General features: G+C 39.0%; 1 protein-coding gene across 1 annotated transcript in view; it reads right to left on the reverse strand.

Annotated features, from left to right (window-relative positions):
• Positions 1-24,430, reverse strand: part of ANTXR1 (ANTXR cell adhesion molecule 1) — a 262,215-nt gene that overhangs the window by 214,729 nt on the left and 23,056 nt on the right. The window contains exons 2-3 of the mRNA XM_068989259.1: positions 19,429-19,500; positions 14,699-14,770 (exon numbers count right to left, since the gene is read on the reverse strand). Of these exons, the coding sequence (XP_068845360.1) occupies positions 14,699-14,770; positions 19,429-19,500 (144 nt within the window). The remainder of the gene's footprint in view (positions 1-14,698; positions 14,771-19,428; positions 19,501-24,430) is intronic.

Raw genomic sequence — 24,430 nt, forward strand, 5'->3', positions numbered from 1 at the left:
ATGACGTTAAGTGTAAAAAGCAAGCTCAAGAAGAACACACAGTATGGTAGTTTATTACAAAACTGAATATGAAAAAATACATTATTCATGGGTATGCAAAAATATACAACAGTCATTAAGATGATAAATCCTACTTTCAGGATAGTAATACCTCTGATAAAAGAAAGGGGGTGTCAAAACATGTAGCAGTTTATTTCACAAGCTCGGTGGTGGATAATGAGGGTTTACAATCCTTTCTTTGTATACTTTTGTTATACTTAAAATATTTAATAATTTAAAAAAATTGTTGATGGTGAGTATCAAAGGCTGAACCACAGTTCACAAGGAAGCATTTTGAGCCTATCAAAGGGAGTGCTAAATCTAAGGTTCAAGTTCCCACCCGGAAGGCCGAGGGACTAGGAGGTGATGGATAAGCCAGATGTTGACCAATAGCAGATTTTTTTTGGTTAACCCACAGAAAACGTGTTGGTCTTAGCTATCTAGATTTGAATATGAGAACGCTACCATGTTTGATGCTGCTATTTCTGAAGCTCGCCTTGCTGGCTTCATCCAGATAAGAATGTTTGTGGCTGCTGGTCTGTCAGATGTTACCCTTTATCTATGCCACATGCCAGATAGTGGGTGAGCAGGGGAAGTTGTATTTCCTGAGGATCCATGCTGTGCTAGGGTCTCTGTGAGGCTCTTTCCATGCATTACTTCACAAAGCATCACAACGCCACCCAATGGTGTTTATTATCTTCATCATACATTTGAAAAGAAAACAGATTTAAGAGGTACAGAACATGTACGTGCTGGTAGAGCCCAGACTGGAGCCGAGGCTGGTCCTGGTACAAAGTCTGTGTTGTCTCCACTACATATGTGGCATCCAAACTTGGTACAGGACAGTGAACTGTGCACAAAGACACAGAAGATGTGTGTGTGTGTTTGTGTGTATAATGTTTTTTCCTAGGGCATAGATTATACTCCAAAATTTGAGAAAGGACGCAACATGATTTTTATGTGAAGTTAAACACTGGTGTGTTACAGAACAGAATACAAATGCACATTCATTTTCAAGATGGAAGGATGTTGAGGAAATTTCTTATTTTGATGAGCCACTTCAAACTCAACCTAGGGACCCCAAGGCTATGCCTTTTCTTTGTCCTTCCTAAAAGCAGTCCTCCAGAGGGAGACTATGAGAAGCGTAGGACCACTCTGCTCTCACACATCCATCTGTTCCTAGACCTACTGAACTGCTTTAAGGTGGGTTCTTTTTTACCATCATTGAGATTCAATATGAGAAGCCCTTAGACAAACTTCCTCTAGAGACATTGCCTGTGTGCTCCCATCTGGAGGAAGTCTTGCTAGAACCATTAGACAAAGGAAACAATCATTTTTACCTGACGCCATGCCAAAGCAGTCTTTTCTACCCATATCCCTCTGTGTAGGGAGAGACCAGCCAAACGTTAAAAGCTTCAGAGAGGGATGTGAGGCATGGAGGGCCGGGGACTTGCTCTGAATTATTCTTGGCTATGCTGTGATGATTTAAGTGGGATGTGTCCATGAGGATTTAAGGTGATCCCTTAATTCTTTGTTAAAACCCCCAACAATAACCACAAAGGTAACAGCATCATCTACTAGGTGTCTGGCTTTGCTAATCCTTCCAACACTTCTAGGAGCTAGGGATGATCGTTACAGTATTCATTTCACAATCAGAGAAACAGAGGCACAGAGAGGTAAGGACCTTCCCATGGACTGAGTGAGACACCATGATATTATCTCTCAGTCAAAAGGAGAAGAGAGTAAATAAGTGCTCTGCTCCATTTCTCTTTATTTTGTCATCAAATCTTCTTGTACCTGCATGAAAAGCACTTCAAAATGGAATGAATCCAGGTGCTTTCAAGCACAAAGTATGTGAAGACTCTTTTTCTCTCCTGTTACTTTTAAATTTAGAAAAAGCTTTCAGAATTATGCCCCTTGGTAATGACAGCCTGCAATCATTCTGCTCCAGGAATCAAGTGATGTGTTCAGAATATGTCATTTTCCCCCATGATACTGATGGCAAAACCACACTCTCAACCAAACCAAAGGCTGACTGGGAAGGAGAGAGAAGTGTGGTCTCTTGGTTTCTACTCAGCAGTTTGAGCCAAGCGTTCTTGGCTTTCTCTCCAACTCCTTAAGCAATAAGCAAGATGCTTAACCTCTTAACCCCATCTGCCAATTGCTGATTCCGCCTCTGTACCTCTTTGTGAGGGCTGTTTCCAAGCTATGTTGTTAAAAGGCCGCAAAGATAAAATGTGTAGAGGGCACGTGCTTTCAGGGGAACTGCTTTCTGGAAGAAGTCAGAGGGTTTGGGGTGGTGAGTTATGTAGGCTTAGGTTTATTTTTAATTTAAAACTGTATATAGTATTAAAACTGTGGGAAACTCTATAGTGCAGTGATTAGGCATGTGGGACATTGGGGCCATGGTTCCCAGGCTCAAATCCAGGTTTCTACATTTACGGTAAAGTGGCCTTGAGCCTTTTCTGACTCAGTATCCCCATCTATATAAAATATAATAAATAAAATAATTCCCATAGCAACCTTACAAGGTAGATATTATTATTTTCTCTTATAATTGAAAAAGGTATTCTAGGTTGTCAGTACATAATAAGCAATTAATAGAAGATTATATATATATACACACATATATATGTACACACAAATGCATATATACTTCTGTATTTCCACATATTATATGTATAGTAGTTGCTACCATTTAACTATTCCACAGATAAGAAAAAGGATAACAATATGCATACAAATACAGTGAATTAGGTAAGCTATGTAATAGCTGTGAAAAGAAGAGAAGTAAAAAAGCAAAGGAGAAAAGAACAGATATAAGCATCTGAATGCAGAGTTCTAAAGAATAGCAAGAAGAGATAAGAAAGCCTTCCTCAGCGATCAATGCAAAGAAATAGAGGAAAACAACAGAATGGGAAAGACTAGAGATCGCTTCAAGAAAATTAGAGATACCAAGGGAACATTTCATGCAAAGGCGGGCTTGACAAAGGACAGAAATGGTATGGACCTAACAGAAGCAGAAGATATTAAGAAGAGGTGGCAAGAAAACATGGAAGAACTGTACAAAAAAGATCTTCATGACCCAGATAATCATGATGGTGTGATCACTCATCAGGGCCAGACATCCTGGAATGTGAAGTCAAGTGGGCCTTAGAAAGCATCACTACAAACAAAGCTAGTGGAGGTGATGGAATTCCAGTGGAGCTCTTTCAAATCCTGAAAGATGATGCTGTGAAAGTGCTGCACTCAATATGCCAGCAAATTTGGAAAACTCAGCAGTGGCCACAGGACTGGAAAAGGTCAGTTTTCATTCCAGTCCCAAAGAAGGGCAATGCCAAAGAATGCTCAAACTACCGCACAATTGCACTCATCTCACAGGCTAGTAAAGTAATGCTCAAAATTCTCAAAGCCAGGCTTCAGCAATACGTGAACCATGAACTTCCTGATGTTCAAGCTGGTTTTAGAAAAGGCAGAGGAAGCAGAGGTCTAATTGCCAACATCCGCTGGATCATGGAAAAGGCAAGAGAATTCCAGAAAAACATCTATTTCTGCTTTATTGACTATGCCAAAGCCTTTGACTATGTGGATCACAATAAACTGTGGAAAATTCTGAAAGAGATGGGAATACCAGATCACCTGACCTGCCTCTTGAGAAACCTATAGGCAGGTCAGGAAGCAACCGTTAGAACTGGACATGGAACAACAGACTGGTTCCAAATAGGAAAAGGAGTACATCAAGGCTGTATATTATCACCCTGCTTATTTAACTTCTATGCAGAGTACATCATGAGAAATGCTGGGCTGGAAGAAGCACAAGCTGGAGTCAAGATTGCTGGGAGAAATATCGATAACCTCAGATATGCAGATGACACCATCCTTATGGTAGAAAGTGAAGAGGAACTAAAAAGCCTCTTGATGAAAGTGAAAGAAGAGAGTGAAAAAGTTGGCTTAAAGCTCAACATTCAGAAAACTAAGATCATGGCATCCGGTCCCATCACTTCATGGGAAATAGATGGGGAAACAGTGTCAGATTTTATTTTTGGGGGCTCCAAAATCACTGCAGATGGTGATTGCAGCCATGAAATTAAAAGACGCTTACTCCTTGGAAGGAAAATTATGACCAACCTAGAAAGCATATTGAAAAGCAGAGACATTACTTTGCTAACAAAGGTCTATCTAGTCAAGGCTATGGTTTTTCCAGTAGCCATGTATGGATGTGAAAGTTGGACTGTGAAGAAAGCTGAGTGCCGAAGAATTGATGCTTTTGAACTGTGGTATTGGAGAAGACTCTTGAGAGTCCCTTGGACTGCAAGGAGATCCAACCAGTCCATTCTGAAGGAGATCAGTCCTGGGTGTTCTTTGGAAGGAAGGATGCTGAAGCTAAACTTCAGTATTTTGGGCACCTCATGTGAAGAGATGACTCACTGGAAAAGCCTCTGATGTTGGGGAGGATTGAGGGCAGGAGGAGAAGGGGATGACAGAGGATGAGATGGCTGGATGGCATCACCAACCTGATGGATGTGAGTTTGGGTGAACTCTGGGAGTTGGTGATGGACAGGGAGGCCTGGCATGCTGCGATCATGGGGTCGCAAAGAGTCGGATACAACTGAGCGACTGAACTGAACTGAACTGATGTAACGTAATAAAAAAAAAAAAAACATTGGATTTAAACATTTTAATTCTGTGAATTAAAAAACAATCCTACTCTGACTGACTACTTATATGAATTTAGGCAAATAATTCAACCTCTCTGAGAATAATTTTCTTAGCAGTGAAGTGAGGCCATTGAGTTGGAAAAGACATAGTAATTTTTTGACTCACAGTTGTTTCATTATGCTTTGTTTTTTTCCTCTTGCAAAGTTTACAAGTAATGTGAAATTTCCAGTTAAAAACTGTGATCTGGTTCTACACATTTCAACCTTCCCTTTTCTTCCAAAATGCTGTAAAAACAGCTGAACTAGTATGACAGGGAAAATGTTTTGCATTGCTGGCAAATTGGTAAGCATGTCATATACATGCCAGACTCTTGCAATAATTCCTGCAAGATGTAGAGCTGCTGAGATCAATTGACAGAAGGGCCTACCAGCCTGCAAGTCTGCGACTTGAGGAAGAAAACCTGCAGTTGATGGTGAGATAGATTCTCAACATAGTGATCCAACATCTACACTTGACTATTTTCCTTTGGCACAGGCTTCCTCCTTACCTTGGACATATTAATTCTCTACCTTTCTCAAAAAAAAGTTACACTACATACAAAATTTCCCATCTTCTTTTCCTGTGATCTTCACATTTTCAACAAAGATTTACATGATCTTTGACAGAACTCATCCAAAATCCTAGTAAATGTAGTTGTTCCTCTTTTGAGTCACTCTACTAAGAAAAATTCTCATAAGATGGAAAGAAGAGGAGTAATTTAAGAAAGTTAAGAAAATTTCCTCTTTGAAGCAAACTCATATAAGAAACAGGGGGACACATAAAGCAATTCTAATTCATATTCATGATAAAGATATATCATCTCTAACACAATAGCAGTGTGTGCCCCTCCACACTAAGAAAAATTTAGGATCAGGAAAATATTCATAGGGTTGAAAGATACTAGTTGTCAGTTTAAAGATGCAATGGCACTGATGAAACAAATTAAAGAATGCCTAAATAAATGGAAGACAGCTTATGTTCATGGATCAGAAGACTTAATATTGTTAAGATGACAATGCTGCTCAAAGTGATCTACAGATTCAATGCGATCTCTGTCAAAATTCCAATGAAATTTTTTTTTTCTGCAGAAACAGAAAAACTTATCCTAAAATTCATGCAGAATCTCAAAGGAATCTAAATACCCAAAACAATCTTGGAAAAGAGCAAAAGTTGGGAGAGTCATACTTTCTGGTTTCAAAACTTGCTAGAAAGCAATAGTAATTGAAACAGTTTGGTACTAGCATAAGGACACATGTATAGGCCAATTCAATAGAATAGAAGCCCAGAAATAAAACTTTGCATATATGGTCAAGTGATTTTCAACAAGAGTGCCACCCACTGAATGGGGGAAAAGATAAGTGTTTTCAACAAAAGGTGCTGGGAAAACTAGATATCCATTTTCAACATAATGAAATTATGCCCTTATTTCAAACTATAAGCAAAAATTAACTCAAAATGGATCAAAGACCTAAATGTAAGAGCTAAAACTATAAGACTCTTGGAAAAAACAAAGGGGAAAGCTTTATAAGACCTTGGATTTGGCAATGATTTCTTGAAATGTAAAACCAAAAGCACAAAGCAGCCAAAGAAAAAAATAGATAAACTGGATTACTCAAAATTAAATAATTTTATGTATTAAAAGACACTATCAACACAGGGAAAAGATAACTCACAGAATGGGAGAAAATATTTGTATGTAAGTCATGTATTTAATTAGGGCTTGATATCCAGAATACATAAAGAACTCTTAGAATTCAATGACAACAATAAAAAACAACCCAATTAAAAAATGCGCAAAAGACCTGAACGGACATTTCTCTAAAGAAGATATACGAATATGCCAATAAACAAATGAAAAAATGCTCAACATTCATCATCATTAAAGATTAACAAATAAAAACTACAATGAGATACCATTTCATAGCCATTGGGATGGCTATTACAAAAGAAAAAAAAAAACTCACCAGATTAAATGGATTAAAAATGAATGTAAGACCTAAAACCATAAAACTCCAAGAAGAAAACACAGGTAGTACACTCTTTGCCATCGGTCTTAACAATATCTTTCTGAGCATATACCCTCAGGCAAAGGAAATAAAAAATCAGCAAACCAGACTACATCAAACTAAAAAGCTTCATATCTGATATGAGATTAATATCTAAATACAAAGAACTCATACAACTCAGCAACAACAAAACAACCCAATTTAAAAATGAGTAGAGGACCTGAATTGATATTTTTCCAAAGGCATACAGGTAGTCAACAGGCACACAAAGAGACGTTCAACATCACTAATTATCAGGGAATTGCAAATTAAAACCAAAATGAAATATCACCCCAAGCCTGTTCAATGGCTATTAACAAAATGGCAAGAAATAAAGAGTGCTGGAAAGGATGTGGAGAAAAGGGAATTCTCAAACACTGTTGATGGGAATGTAAATTGGTACAGCTACTAATGGAAAACAGTATGGGTTTTCCTTAAAAACTTAAGAATAGAACTATCAGCTACTTGACTTCTGGGTATTTATCCAAAGAATATGAAAACACTAATAAGAAAAGACATATGCGCCCCTATATTCATCACAATATTAGCATTATTTACAATAGCCAAGGTATAGAAACAACCTAAGTGACTGTCAATGGATGAACATGACATGAATAAAGAACATGAACGGATAAGAATATGTGCGTATACGTGTGTGTCTGTATGTATGGCGAGGAATACACAATAGAATACTACTCAGTCATGAAAAGATATAAGTGCATAAAACGCCCTGCCATTTGCAACAGCATGGATGGACCTAGGGGATATTATGCTAAATGAAATAAACCAGATGGAGAAAGAAAAATAAGTACTGTATGATTTCACTCATATGTGGAATATAAAAGTCAAGCAAACAAACAGATATAAGTGAATACACCAAACCAACCAAAAACAAACATGTAGATTCAAAGAACAGAGTAGCTGTCAGAGGGAAAGGTCTTGTAAGTGAATGTGAAATGGCTAAGTAGGATCGACTATGGTGACGAATGGAAACTAAATTTTTAGTGGTGTCCATGTAGTGTACACTGAAGCAGAAATATATTGGACAAATAAAACTTACATAATATTATAAACCAAAGTTATCTCAATTTTTTAAAAAAATCAGAAAATGATCAATAAGGATGTGAAGAAATTGGAATCTCTCTGCATTGTTGGTAAGAATGTGAAATGGCGAGGCCACTGTGGAAAACACAAAACACTATGCCGTTTCCTCAAAAAATTAAACACAGAATTACTATATAATCCAGCAGCTCTACTTCTAATGTATGCCCCCAAAGAACTGAACGCAGGGACTTGAACAGATATTTACATGCTAATATTCATAGCAGCATTATTCACAACAGCCAAAAGATGGAAACAACTCAAATGTCCATTGACAAATAAATGGATAAACAAAATGCATTATATATATATATACAAAGCAATATTATTCTGGCCTTAAAAATGAATGAAATTCTGATGCGTGCTACAATATGGATGGACCTTGAAGACATGTTAAGTGAAATAAGCCAAACACAAAAGAACACAAATTAAACGATTCCACTTATATGAAGTACCTAAAACAGACAAATCCAGGGAGATAGATGGTAGAACAGAGGTTACCAGGGACTTGGGAGAGTCTCACTTTAGGATGATGAAAAGTTCTGGACTTGGATAGTGGTGATGGTTGCACAACTTACTGCCACCACGTTGTATGCTTAAAAATGTTTAAAATGTTAAGCTTTATGGATGTACATTTTATCACAGTAAAAATATATGATGGATATGAATAAAATGGAAAAGAAATAATGTGATTGACAATGGTTAACATGCAAAATATACAAATAGCTCATACAACTCGATATCAAAAAACAAACAACCCACGATACTCAAGAGGCATAACAGCTATAAATATTAGAAAAGAGGACAGATGTTATCATTAACTGCAAATAATGTAACCATCTTGCTAGAAAAACACTCCAAAAGTAGAAAAATACTAGAATTAATAAAATGGTTCTTTAAAATGTTTAGATAAGAAATAAATCTACAAAGCAAATGATTTCCCCCAGGCCAGTATTCCTTAACTGTTTGGGAGGCATCGGCCTGTTTTGCTGCAAATTATAATCTCCTTGACTTGCAAACTTTAAAAAATAATTTTATGGAGTTCAGTAAAAGCCCATGGATCCCAAGCTATAGATTAATTGTTTTATAGTGAACAACAGTTTAGAAAATACAACAAAAAAGAAATGTAGACATTTAAAATTTTTGCTTCCGTCGTGAATGAATTTCTTTTCTGTTGTATTTTCTAAACTTGTTCACTATAAAGCAATTAATCTATAGCTTGGGATCTGGAATTTCTTTGGAAGGAATGATGCTAAAGCTGAAACTCCAGTACTTTGGCCACCTCATGTGAAGAGTTGACTCATTGGAAAAGACTCTGATGCTGGGAGGGATTGGGGGCAGGAGGAGAAGGGGACGACAGAGGATGAGATGGCTGGATGGCATCACGGACTCGATGGACGTGAGTCTGAGTGAACTCCGGGAGCTGGTGATGGACAGGGAGGCCTGGCGTGATGCGATTCATGGGGTCGCAAAGAGTCGGACACGACTGAGCGACTGAACTGACGGACTGAAGAAGAAACCTAACGAATACAGCATGAGACTGATTTGAAGAAAATATCAAAACCTTACGGGGGGACATAAAAGAGAAGTGATATATCCTCAAGTAAGGATACAGTAATAATGTAATGCTATTTTGTTCAGATTATTCTGTACTTTTCATACAGTTCAAGCAAAAACTCAGGTATATTTTGGAATATTTAATAATTTAAATAATTACTTGAAGTACACATGGTAGGGAAAAATAAACCCAGTCCCTTAAAGACCAGGAGATTTTCACCCAGGATTAGAGGTAAGGAAGGACTTATCTTTCACATGTTAAAACGAATTAAAATAATGAGGTACTAGCATAAGAACAGACAAATGCAGTACATCAGAATAGAAAACCAGCAAAGAGCCCAAGCCTATGAGAAAGTTTAAACTTTTAAATCAGTAGTAAAGGTTTACCCAGCATCTAAATGATTTTAGAAAAACCACCGAAACACCTGGAGAAAAATGATGGACCTCATACCTATATCAGGTTAATTCTAGAAGTAATAATGTAAAAAAATTATTAAAAAGTACTGTAACTAAAGGTAGTCAAATAAAGGAAAATAGTAGCCCAATCATAATGATGAACACTGATGTTAAGTTTCTGAATAAAATACAGAAAACAGAATTCAGCTCTACTTTAAAATAATAAAATATCACAACCAAGTGTAACCAGAAATGCATCTGACCCAATAGTAAAATATCTTTTCAATGCATTTCACTGTATTAGTTAGGTCAAAGAAAAAATATGATCTCAATAGATACCAAAAATGCATTTAATTAAATTGAGTATCTATTTCTAGTTTCTTTCATAGGAAGAGTTGGACTTCCTTGACATGGTCTTATTTCAAATGACGAAGCATTTGAAGCATTTTTCTATTAAGATCAGGAAAAAGACCATCCAGGGAGTTTTTAGGGACTCACGTGCAATAGTTAACACTAAAGTAATTCTAATAACACTTAAATTAACATCAGCTAATTTAACACTTAAATTAACTTAAATTAATATGTTAATGAAGAAACCTAAAAAAACTTGCTACACATTGTCAATTATTTTTCAAACTGATGACGCCAAGCAATCTTGAAAGAGCAACATGATAGAATGCAAAGCACATGAGTTGTACAGAATCCAGAATCCAGAACCAGAATGCCAGTTCTGCCATTTTCGTTCTTTGACCTGAACAAGCTGTCTAAACTCTCTGAATCTCAGTGTTCTTATCTGTAGTACTGAAGCAGCAGCAGGTAAGATGGAGTTAAATTTGCTGTCTCTTCTGTTGACTGTAAAAATGTCTGGACAAATGAAGAAAGCAAACAGAGTAAAACTCTGAAAAGCAAAAAATTCAGGTGAGTTGAAGAGTTAAAACCTAGAAAAATAACCCATACAGGAATGAATTCCATTTTTTTTTTTCATTTCCTTCATAGCTTTAATCTGAGGGTGGTCTCAGTCACATGGCAGTAGCCTGGGACGTCACCTGAAAAGCTAAGCAAGTCCCCATACTTTCGGCCTCTGGGAAAAGAGGTCCCTGTGGTCCAAAGAATGTGGAGGAAATCCCGTTTCTATTCTCTTTTATTACTCCTGGCTTTGTCCCAAGGGCGGCCTCAGTACAGAACTGCACCCAGCAATGTGGTGACCAAAACTCCACGAGGAACCCTATTTTTCTTGCTGGAAGACTTGGAAAGGGGGGCCCTCACTGAGAAAATTAGCATGTGGGGAATCCTAGAGAGGAGAGAGCTGGAAGAGGGGATCCTTCTAACTGTGTATGAAGCTGTGTATGTCCCGGGCTCATCTCTGAACTGCACATGTGAAGGAGAGACCCAAAGCAACTTAGCAAAAACTGAAAACTGAACCAAAATAAAACCCACCACCCACAGAAGAGATAGAACTTGTGATCTGAACTTCGCCATGGAGACTGCCAACTAAAGCAAACAAACAAATCAGCATTCTCTATAGGATTTGAATATGACTCAGTCTTACCAATCTAATATTAAAAACGTTTATAATATAAACTAAAATTGTTTGACATACAAATCACCTGGAAAATGTGACCAAGTCTCGAGAGAGAAGACAAGAAGCCAATCCTGAGCTACTGGAATTATGTTATAATATAATAGTTATTATATAATAGGAGTTAAAATAACTATTTTTATAGTTACAGTATTATAGTTATATAACTATAACAACAATATAATCCATGAGGTAAAGGTAAACACACCTAAAATAAAAGGAAAGACAGAAATTTAAAAGAACCAAATGGATATTTTAGGATTGAAAAAGTACAGTATCTGTAATAAGAAGTTCAGTAGATGAGCTAAGCAGCAGCATGGAGATGTCAGAGGAAAGTCAATATGAAGATAGAACGACAGAAACAATCTAGTATAAAGAACAGAAAGAAAATTGCAAAAAACAATTGTACAGAACTTCAGGGACATGTGGAATAACACCCAAGAGGTTTAACATGTATGTCACTGAGATCCCAGAAGGAGAGGGGAAAACGACCAGTGCAGAAAAAACTATTTGAAAAATAACGGCTACAGAGACACCCAATTTGATCAAAGTCATACATTTCTAAACTCAAGGAGTTCAGCAAATAGGAAAAACTCAAAAAACAAGCAAAAAAAGAGAGAAAAAAACCAGCCATGGCAGACATATCATAATCAAACTGCTGAGAACTAAAGGTAAAGAGAAAAAAAAAAAACTTTAGTCAGTGAAAAATGATACTTTACATAATTATTTTTCATTGTATTACTCCAACCTTCCCCTGGTTTCCCTGTGTGGATCTGATGCCAAGAATTGGTTTCAAATGTACCTTTGATATTATTTCTTTTAATATGCCCCAAATCTTTTGCTCTTGTTGAAATGAGAATCTCTGCTAATTCATGTCTTGTTTTTCAGCAAGTTTTTAAAAATTCTGTAAGTTTCCACATTATTATACAGGTCTAATCATGCATCTTTCCCTGTCTTGCAGGGATATTATGAAGATCAAATGAGATAATTGATCATCATAATAAATATAAATATTTATTATATTTCAAAAAATATAAACTAAACCACTGAAAGTTATATATTTCAGAAACTATCAGTTTGGGAGCTCTAAAGCCTAATTCGTTACACCAATCTCATGAGGAAGTATTTTAAATACTTTCTGGCTTGCCCACATCTCTCCACAGGCTGACAAGATTGGGGATGTGTCAGTGAAACATTGCCATGCTTTACCAGCTGATCCGTAGTTTAGGCCAAGAGGTCACCATATAAAACTCATTCAGTCTTTGTTTGATTTACAATGTTGTCTTAATTTCTCCTGGACAGCAAAGTGATTCACTTATATACATTCTTTTCATATTCTTTTCCATTATGGTTTATCACAGGATATTGAAAATGGTTCCCTGTGCTATACAGTAGGACCTTGTTGTTTATCCATTTTCTATATAATAGTTTGTATCTGCTAATCCCAAATCATTCAGCCTTTAGCAGGGTATTTCTGGCTATTTGATGTATCTTCATCCTTTAAATATTAAATGCTGCTTCCAGAAAAGTAGAGATTCTAATCCCACTCTTCTCCTTGGTACAAGATACTAAGAGTAGTAAAGGCACAAAAAACCAGATTCAAAGTAGGATTCAGATGACTTATTTGAACTAGCATAACCAAAATGGGTCTGAAAGCCTCAGCGTTCTAATAGTGTTTATAAATCTGTGACCTTCCTCGACCTCTCCAACTTCCCAGAGGCCATGAGCAGTAGCACACAAAATATCCACAAGGGATGTGTGAACTTGGTCTCTTGCCAAACTCTCAGGCATGGAGTGAGTGGAATCAGTGTAACGCAGCATTAGGCAGCCTTGGGTTGCAGGAGGATGTGAGGAATGGCTAAGAGAGGAGTTTTCTCTAAAGAAAAGACATCTTTGAAAACTAAGACTGAGATACTATCATATATAAAGACAGAGAGATTAGGAGTCTTGCATGTGGTCCACAGGATAGAGACACTGTCTCAGAGTTTCTTAAAATCCTTGGCCAATCCTGAAGGGAAGTCACACAGGCTTCTTGGGTGTCGTGAGTCTCTGATTACCAGCAGGCGGAGCAGAAAGGATGTGCAGCCTGCATCTACAGTGGGTTCTGCTCTTTTCTTAGGAACAAGATAAGGCTCAGTTTCCCCTTCTGTCATAAGGAATAAGAAACCTCTGTTTTGAAAATGGGGTTTCAGTGCGTCTCATATGGCATGAGTGCATATATAGACACTGCTAAAGGTGTAACAGGACTTGGAAACTTCCATGTGGTATGGAGGACCCTTTTTGTTACAGATGGGAAGCAAAGACACGGAGAAAAACAAGGACTAGATCAGACGTGCTGTGTGAGTGCGAATTCCAGGACACCTTACTCCATCCTGTTAGTCTATTCCCATTTCTAGAAGAACGGTACAGAATAAAGTCCTTTACCCTCCCTGTACTTGCACTTCCTCCCTTTCTCCATCCTGTTCACATAAGTCAGTCAATAATCCCAAGAGTGCCCCACCCTGGGGACTGTCTCATGTGGACCATACCACTTTTTAAAATGTAGACAAAGAGTCATTAACTCAGGAAAAGTATCATCTCCTATATGGCACCCTGCTACTGCTAAGTCACTTCAGTCGTGTCCGACTCTTAGCGACCCCATGGACTGCAGCCTACCAGGCTCCTCCGTCCATGGGATTTTCCAGGCAAGAGTACTGGAGTAGGGTGCCATAGCTATGAATAAATGGCATGTCTCTGTTACTGCTAGTTTTCACCTACAAGTGGTAAAACCCCAAACAATGTTTGTATTACGCTAGGTCTAAATAATCCTTTTATGTCAACAACATTTTTCCACACCTGATTCAAATTGTCTTTTATCCTGTGGTACCGTAAGCCTTCCCTTTCTATTTCCTGCCTTTATAATTATGGATGATAATATTTCAAGTTCTTACTGCTCTCACAGTGCTCAATCCACAAAATAAATCTAATTTAAATAAAAGAAAATATAGTCCCCTAAGAATTTGGTTTGCTAACATTTTGCTCCACGTCAGCAGACTGAGTCAGCAAGGTAAGATTTACCTTAATGTGATTCAGTCATTTATAAAGTTCCACCAACAGCAGGAAATTCTATCAAAGTCATTGCAGAGTAAATTAGCAGATGGGTCAATGTGCAAAGTTCAAGGCATAAGTGAAAAGAGAACTATTTGATTAAAATAACAGGTCAAGGCTGGCAGGAGGGCACAAATATCAGAACTACTCAATAAAAGATGGGTTTTGTAGTGACAGGGATGGGGAGCATCCTTACCTGTCTTCTGTGAGTTTCATCAGGGTTGTTCCTTGAGTAGAGAAGACAATAAAGGACATTCTTAGCTGTGGGCTGGAAGGAAAAGCAGTTCTATTAGGGCAGAAAGAGACACAGTGGAATGCCATTCCCTTCTAGGCTTCCCCCTCCTTTTCCCCTTCTTATTATGACTGCCAGAGCTGCCAACCTACAACCCAAAGGGCACTTCTGCAGCTGGTGTTGCAAGTATTCAGCCACCAGAAAACCTGAAGCTGTGGATCAAAGAGAAGACTCTCTTTGTCTTCCTGGAAGCTGCTTCTGATTTGACACCATCACTCAATGAATGTGGATTACAAGTAAGAAAGCTAAAGCTCATCACTTTCCTCTACTATGTCTGAAGTGTGTCTCTAGAAGACTGGTTTGCATGCGGTCTATACAATTCAGGATCCCAACGGAAAACAAAATTCGTGGGTGTCTCCGCTATAGTCTGGTGTATCCTATAATGAATGGAGTGTCTTAGGCAGTGGCAGCTTTATGCCATTAGTCATCAATATTATACAGTTTATTTTACTTGCAAAGTAGGATCACAATCAATTTGTCACCTCTATTTGGCTTTCTAAGGAGGTTACCTTGTAAGCAGAGCATGTGCGGATAGGCCACAAGAATAACTATTCTACTTGGTAGTTAGAACTTCTTATGATTAATGACTGCATCAGCATGGTGTTTACATGGCAGTGATTGGGAACTTTATCAGTGTAAAATCCACACTCTGAAAGATAGAATAACCCTCAGGTCAGGACAAACATAACTTTTTGTCTGCAAGATGGGCTGTCACACTTCCATGGATCCACCACTGGAATGCCACCCTTTGGGGCTCTCTCTAGGTAGCCAGCTGGTTTCATACTATCAACCTATTTCTTCATGATGCAATAAATTCTCACATCTGACCCGGCCACAGATCTTATAGGTCCCACTTCCTAAAATGTTTCCCCAAACCTGTTCCCCTTTTCCTGACAATAGTAATTGTTTCCTAGTTGGTGACCCAGCTGATCATCATTCCTTGCTCCAATTCATTCCTCACACTGCCTCCAGATTTATCTTCCTAAAATATAAATCAGATCTTGTCACTCATCTTGTCATCTCTATCAAACCTCCAGTGGCTTCTATTGCCTCCAAGATAAAGTTTACATCCATTACCTTGTGTCCAATGCATCTTTGGAAACCCTTAGTGTGGTCTGTAATACATAGTAGGAGCCCAAGCAATACCTGGTGAGTTGAAATTGGCCTCTTGAGAAAGACCTGGGCTCTCTGTCCATGGCATCAGGCTGCCTGTTACTACTTCACCAGTGCTGAGGACATTACATCACAAATGATAATAATAACAATAATAATTTTTATAATAATATAATAATCGCCAGTCCAATCATGTGCTTACTATGAGTCAGGCACTATTGTAAGTGATTCCCATGTATTATCTCATTAAACTATTATCTCAACAACTTTATGAGATCATTACTATTACCAATTCTATTTTCCACAAAAGGAAATTGAGACTCTGAAAGATAAAATAATTTTCCCAAGGTCACACAGTGGGAAAGTGGTGAACTTTGGGCTTCAAACCAAGCATTCTGATTCCAGAACTTGGGTTCTTCACCACCATGTTATACTGCCTACCTTACAGAGAATTATTAAGCTCTGGAAAGAACGAATTTGAAATGTGGGAAATGTAGGTCTCCAAACAGTAACTGGTATATGAGTCTGGGCTGAAGACATAATTCAGGAATTCTCAGCATACTAATGTGAGTAAAACTGTTTTGTCAGCAGGGAGATGGGAAGAGGCCAAACCTAGAACCAACACCAACATTTAAAGGCCTGGCTCCGGTCAGTGGATGAAAGGTGAGCCAGAAGGCAGTGAAGGAGAGGATTTCAAGGAGAGATAAATCTGAATCCAATGAAGTGTCTCTAACCAGCAGAGCAAGCACTGCATGGCTCTCAATGGGTTTTTCCTATTGAGCATCACTTTGGGACTGTGGTGAGAGTAAGCAGATGTAAGGGTGGGAATAAAGGCAGACGGGAATGGGTTAAGGAATGAATGAGAAGTAAGGATGGAGCCAGACAGTCTTTAAGGATATTTTAGAGAGAAACTGGGAAAGAATTAAGGTAGCATCTATAGGAAGACAGGACCAGGAAATTCTTTTTTTTTTAATGAGATTTTATCTATTGGCAATGGAAATGGAACCAGAGGAAAGGTAGAGAAAAATACAAAAAAGAAACAAAGACCTGGGGGAATATTGGAGACAATGGGATAAAATGGACTAATGCAAAAAGACTGGCATTAAATAAAGGGGATACTTGAATCTCAGAGGCAATGGGAAGGCATGAATATATCTTTTAAGAGGAGGATTAGAATAAGAAGTAATCCCTTGCCTGCTATTCTCTGGGCTTTTGGTGAAACAGCAGGTGAAGTTCTTTGCCAAGAGTGATGGGTATGAGGTATAGTATGAGGGTTTAAAGAATATGGTGAAAAGTTATGGTATTGAATGAGCATGTACTGTATGTTGGGCACTATTGGAGGCCCTGGGACTGCAGCAGTTAACAAAAGACAGTTCCTCCTCTTGGAGTCTGCATGGCAGTCGTGTCCTGGTGCCACATTTTGATGGGGGTCCATAGCCAAAGAGGACCAGAGCAGACAATGAAAGGAAGGTGGAAACTCCCTGGTGGTCCAGTGGTTAAGAGTCCATGCCTCCACATCAGTTCGATCCCTGGTTGGGGAACTAAGCTCTCACATGCCTCATGGCACAGCCAAAAAAACCAAACCAAACAAACCAACCAGGAAAGTGACTCGTGGTCTGGATTAAGCCACATCAACTACTCTGGTTCTTAGTTTCTTTGTCTATAAAACAAACAGAACTGGATTAAATGGTCTCTTAGTTTCCTCAATCCCTACCTCTAATTTCTTTGAATCTAAAATAGCAAAGTGTCTGGAGGTGCTGAAGGAACTGGGGAAGAGAAGTGTGGAGTGCCCACTCTAAGTCAGGTGCTGGGTTTGTTGCTTTGAGCACATTTTCTCTTATAATTGTCACATGTAGACTGAGGTTCAACCAAGGTGAGTCAGTTGCTTTGGTTGCCCAGTGGAGCTTGGATGCAACTCCACATCTGTCTAACTTCAAATCTTTTTTCAGGAGACTCCTTTGCTTTAGAGGAAACAGAAAATCATCAGAGCAAATGGAAACATAGCTGCTGCTGCTGCTGCTGCTGCTGCTGCTAAGTCACTTCAGTCATGTCCAACTCTGTGTGACCCCATAGACGGCAGCCCACCAGGCTCCCCCATCCCTGGGATTCTCTAGGGAAGAATACTGGAGTGGGTTGCCATTTCCTTCTCCAATGCATGAAAGTTAAAAGTCAAAGTGAAGTCTCTCAGTCGTATCCGACTCTTAGCGACCCCATGGACTACAGCCCACCAGGCTCCTCCGTCCATGGGATTCTCCAGGCAAGAGTACTGGAGTGGGGTGCCATTGCCTTCTCCATGAAACATAGCAGATACTCCCAAGTGTCTGGAGGTAGATTTGTCTTATATCACTCCTGGATGAGAGTGTAGGAAGGGACATTATGGGTCAACGACAAAAGGAAACTGGAACTGTCCAACTATTGGGTTTGTATTTGCCTCAAAAGGCAGAAGTTTCTCCTCCCAGCTTCTGTCTTCTCCATTCATCTGGGCTTATACGCTACTTGCTCTAGTTTCCAATTTTGGGCATCACAGAGAGGACACCCCTTAACCTGCTCCCTCTGGTCAGGCAGATGGGTACATGTGGAGACCAGCAGGTGAATTTGCAGGGAACACATTTATCAGTACCCTGGTCTCAGAGGACAACTTGTCTCCTGAGTTAAAAAAAAAAATCTTACTCACAGAAGATGTATATGGCTACTCACATTGGCTGGAAGACTCAACAGAGGCCACCAAGCAGAAGTGGAGTTGCTTTCAAATTTACAACACCTAGAACAACTTTTACAAAAGACCTGGACAACTGGTTTAAATTCTAGCATACAGGTGGACGCTATCACAATTGGGTTGTTTGGCAGCTGCACCCAAAGTGGGTTAAATGACCTCCTTTCTTTTACTAGTGGAGTCTACATTTACTGGACTGCTAAGACCCCTGCAACGTTTATAATGCCGATGTTCAAAATTTCATTGTCCTCTCTTGGACATATGGTTAAGAATGCTCAGAGCATTCTATCCCATTGGGCACATAGCCAGGCTGAACAAGCATGGTGCTTTGCCCAAGATTGAGGAGAGCTCCCAGGGTATGAAACTTTCAATGCTAAAACCAAGGAGGTTCTGGGCAAACTGGGATGAATTGGTCACTTTACACTCCATGAGGTGTAAGGTGACCTTACACCATGCACATGGGTCCAGCTAGAATGAGCCAATTTCTTCAGCATAATGCACTGTGAAAGAAAATGTTAATGATCCTTCTAGAAGGATATTATTTGACAAGAGAGGAAGAAAGTTAAAATGTTGATCTTATAACCAAATTGGGTTCCTCTTGAAAACACATAGTCAAGTTATTCTATTTAAAAACAAAACAAAAAGAAACAAAATAGTCTAACATGTGGCAAAGATGAAAACAAAGGCAAGTCTCTCTTCCAAGGTCTAAGATTCTACCTTTGTCAAAAAGCACCCCCAAACTAGTCAGTAATTAGAATAGCAAACATAGGCTGGGTTTACTTATGGCCGAGAACTACATATTTCTCACCTGATGAATTTATGAGCCAACTGTTCCACAAAGTAATAGATTTCATTCCAGTGGTGCAGCACACTTCCTGACCTAGGGAAATAAAGCAGATGTGATTTAATCAGGTGTTCATTTGTCTTTACCTTGTGTCATATATTCTATTCTTTTAAAGTTGATCTATCCTTTAACAGGGCTCACCATCTGAAACTTCCATAACTTTGGAAATTACCTGAAAGGATGCTTAGACTTAATTTTAGAATTCTGAGAAACTTTGGTAAAGAATTCTCTTCATTCCACCTCTAATTCCTTACCACCCCTACTCTATACACTCATATGTCAAAAAATTCCTGGGCCCAGCCAGATTCACAGGTTAGTTTCACAGCTTTAGGGAATAGTTATTTTTGTGCAAGTTATTGCTCTGATTAGAGAAGAAATAGTATTCCAATTCATTCAAATGAAACTGGCACTATCTATATGCCCAAATAGACAAAGAAAAACAAATCCACTCCTCAAAAGAGTCAAAATTCATTGGTAAATACTGATTCAAAGTCTCTAAAAAAAAAAATTAGCAAAACAAATCCAGTAGGAATTCAAAAGAATGCTAATTAGTTAATTGGTGATTTATTTCAGTAAGATATTGATAGTTCAAATTTTAAGGATCCAGTACTTTGGCCACCTCATGCAAAGAGTTGACTCATAGGAAAAGACTCTGATGCTGGGAGGGATTGGGGGCAGGAGGAAAAGGGGACAACGGAGGATAAGATGGCTGGATGGCATCACTGACTGGATGGACATGAGTTTGAGTCAACTCCGGGAGTTGGTGATGGACAGGGAGGCCTGGCGTGCTGCGATTCATGGGGCCGCAAAGAGTTGGACACGACTGAGCGACTGAACTGAACTGAACTGAATGTAACTAGTCATACTAATACTTAAAAGAAGAAAAATGAGACAGCCTTTCGTCATTAAAAAGGGATCCTTTTACTGAAAAAAAGAGGGAAGCTTTCTCTAAGACATATGGAATCATAGCACTTCAGATTTGGAAATGGGTTTATTTCCCACAGTTGACTTCTGTTTCACTGATACCACTTACTACTGCTTCAGTTCAGCTTAGAAGTATTTTTCACAGTGCTCATACTCAATCTGTTGCACTGACTTCATAGTAACTTTTTCTATTTTAACGTACTCTTCTGTAGGCGCAATGTTCTTTTCTTTTATTAAGGATCTGCTTCAGCTGAGCTCTGCATTTCTGCCCGTCATAATTGTTGAGGTTAGTTTGCTTTTTTGACTCTGACATTTTGTACTGAAAACTTTTTCCACTGGTTTCAGATAGCCTTTATTTTTATGTGCTCATCTACCTTAATTTTAACTTCTAGAAAGTTATTGTTACTTTTGTTTCAGACTATTTTATAGATCTTTAAGATGAATCTGTGCAAAGTAAATTTTATGCCCTTTTTTCTGTGATTCAATATGTCTAGGAATTCTCATTTTGGTTAAGTGTATCCCACCTTTATGAGTAAAGTCTATTTTTTTCTGCCCCACATCCAGTAACGAAATGTCTGTTTGATCTGAACAGAAGTGATACAATACATTATGGTCAAACACTGCAAGATTGCATATCATAAGGATATGGAAGTTCTCCAAGTTAACCTATAACTTCAATCCTACAAAAAATTCTGAAAAAATGTTTTGTGAAACTCAAAAACTGACTTCAAAAATGAAATGAAGATTAAAGTTATAAAAGTAATCAAGGTAATAATGAAAAAGAACAAAGTTGGAAAGCCTGCCCTATCAAATATAGCAACCCCACACACATATGTAAGAGTAGACCCAATGGAGTAAAATGGAAAACTACATCCACACCTCAATGTATGTAAGGTCTTGCTATAATACATAGTGAAGGAGGTGATTCAAACTGTGGAGGGAGAATAAACCCTTCCATGTCATTGCTGTGACAATGGATTTCTAATTGGAAACAACCAATCAGATCACTATCTCATACCAAATGTAACCCTAGGTGTATTAAAACCTAATAGGAAAAACAAAACTTTCCATTCTTTGGGTGAATTATAGAAGATTTTTATGTCATTGGGGTAGTGAAGAGTTCCCTCAACCAAATACAAAAAGTAGGAATTGTTCTTTACAAAAAGAATTATTATGACTATTATAACTGTCTAAAATTCTGGATGACAAAAGATAAGGATGACAAAAGCAAAGACTGAGAGATGTTTGCCACAAAAATAAATGGCAAAAGATTAGTGTCCATACATGTAAATAATTGGTACAAGTAAATGTTAACAAGGCAAACAATACAGAAATAGACAAAGGATCAGAACAGGCAATCCCTTGAAAGATGGGAAATCAGCATTTGAAAGAATATTCAACTCCTCCTCGAATAAATCAAGAAATGCTTTGTTTGGGGAAAAGCAAGTAGTTTTGAGGGGCAGCAGCATAAAGCCTACAGGGTCGAGAAGCAGGGAGTTGGGGCCATGCAGGAATAAATAAACCTTTTCCAGTAAAGCTTTCTATTCCAGCTTCTCAGCCTTTATACATTCCCTCTGCTTGAGACACACAATGTCCACACAGGCAAACTCCTACTCATCTGTGAGACCCAACTTGATCTCTGCCTGCTGCCTTCGACCAACACAGATGGGGCTCACTGCTCCTGCCCCGGGATCTCAGAGCACTGTGTCCATCTCTCAGTCATCATCCTCTGATACTGGGTTGCCACCACTTTTTCTCTTCAAGCTTCCATTGTGAGAATGTGAAGGATATTTGCCTCCCCAGCATCTACCTATCGGTTGGATGGAAGGAAGGAAGAAGAGTGTGGGGAGAAGTCCCTATTGCTCATGGAGGCCTCCTGATCTTTTGCCAGCTGGTCCTGGCTTCTGGCCGTGTTTGGATGAGTGTCTCAGGCCTGAGACTCAGATAGCTCCAGCCAATTCCTGTGACCCTATGTGATCCTAAGGAGGCTTCCCAGAGGGGACAAGGATTCTAGAGTACAGGTCCTCAATGAATGGGCCTGTCTAATCAATGGTATATCTCTGAGTTTAATGCAACTGGGAGTCTCCCAGTAGAAGAGCATATCCCAGCCCTAAACTTTTAAAGCTTTGGAACATTTTTCATTAGAACCCCAGTCATCCTCTTGGACATGTTTCAGTTGTATATTTAAAATCTCAAAGACTGGTTCTGATTCCCTTTCTTCAGCCAAAGGGTAGATGCTCTGGTCCTGGGGGTCTTAGTGAGGGCCTGGCAGATCTGGCTCAGTGCTGTGTATGTGCTTCAGAAGAGCCACCACGTGACTATTAACCACAGTCTACTTAATTCTACAACTCTTTTCCACTAGAATCAAGAGATCTCCTTGAACACTTCTGAAATGCAATATTGTGTTTTGCAGTGCTGTGTTATGACCCAGACAAGTATCATCTAAAATTTTGGTCACTGAGGAGTAGGGTAAGATACCTAATGACTAGAGAGGAATCCCCACATTTCCTCCATCCCATGATTGATTTTCTCATGAGTAGAGAAGTCCTATAGTGAGGAAATTAAACTGGGAAGGGAGGTAAAGAGTTGAAGTAGGGACTTGAACTAGAGTTTGGGGGCCTATTCTTGGCTGACTACTAAAGAAGCAGGGGTCTCAAGTAAATCCTTTTTGTGTTAGCAGTTTTTTGTCCTCAATAATTGAGCACAAATCATTTGCATTCTTTTACTTATTACAAATGGCGCTGGTGGTAAAGAACCTGCCTGCCAATACAGGAGACACAAGAGACACGGGTTGGATCCCTGGGTTAGGAATATTCCCTGGAGGAGGGTATGGCAACCCATTTCAGTATTCCTGCTTGGAGAATCCCATGGACAGAGAAGCCTGGTGGGCTACAGTCCATGGGGTCACACAGAGTCAGACATAACTGAAGTGACAGCACATATATACATACTTATTACAAAGGATCTCCCACTGTTAACTCACACTTTCTTCTGTCTTAAAATATTTCATTTGCACTATTCCTCTATCTGATTGACATGTAAAATTTAGAAAATGTTGGTACTCATCTTTGATTTCTAAATGTTAGATACAAGGAAAGATCCAAGAAATATTCTGGAGTGTTAAGAAAATTCTAAATCCATCTGGAACACTTTCTTGCCAATGGGCAGGTGCTGTATTTTCTCAAGGAGAAAATAAGATAAAACAAGAGGTAAGGGGATATTGACAGGCTTGCTTCTCCCATCCCAACTCTACTAATAACTGTCCTGTTACTGTCGAAGTTTGTTGTTTCATATCTACTCATGATCATTCTTTACACAATTATATAAGCCTTGACCAAAATATATCCCCTTTGGGACACCCTTGAGATGTGCATAGCCTATTCCCTCCAGCACTGAGGGTAAACATAACATTCAAAGATTCTGCGAACAACACTGACTTTGTCTTCTCTTTTGTTACATGGGACCCCAAGGGGCCTCAGCTACTAAAGCGGCATAGGAATATAGGATTATGTAAGTCTGCACCTTGGAATCCTTCTAGTCCTCAGGGCTGACACTTCTTAACCCACATATGCATGCTCTGTGCTCCCCAAGATCAAATAACCACTTAGAGAAGGAAATAGTCCCATGGCAGCTCCTTATGGTTTTAACATGGAGGTGAGCTTGTTGGGCATGCAGCTCATTTCTCTTTAACCGAAATCCCCAGGAGGAAGGGGCTTCCCTGCCTGGTGCCATGGTCCTTTCCCCTGCCGCACCACCACCCACTGTCTACAACTGCACTCCTAACTCTGAACTCTTAACTACTTCATCCATGGAGGATCTTGAAACTACCCCCTTGAACCAGACTCCTGCCCTTCTCTCATGGGGACAGATACACTGGGTTTTTTATTCTGTTTGGACTTTCTGTTAAAACATGCGTGTCTCTCCTGTACTTTGCCGTGTGAACTGATTTTTTGGTTTGGAATCTAAACTAGTAGATACTCCCAGAGTAATCAGCCCAAGATGGTGTGTCCATGTTCCAACACGGCTTCTTTTCAAGCCTGAG

This window comes from Capricornis sumatraensis, chromosome 1 (genome assembly GCF_032405125.1).
Source record: "Capricornis sumatraensis isolate serow.1 chromosome 1, serow.2, whole genome shotgun sequence".
NCBI classification, from domain to species: domain Eukaryota; kingdom Metazoa; phylum Chordata; class Mammalia; order Artiodactyla; family Bovidae; genus Capricornis; species Capricornis sumatraensis.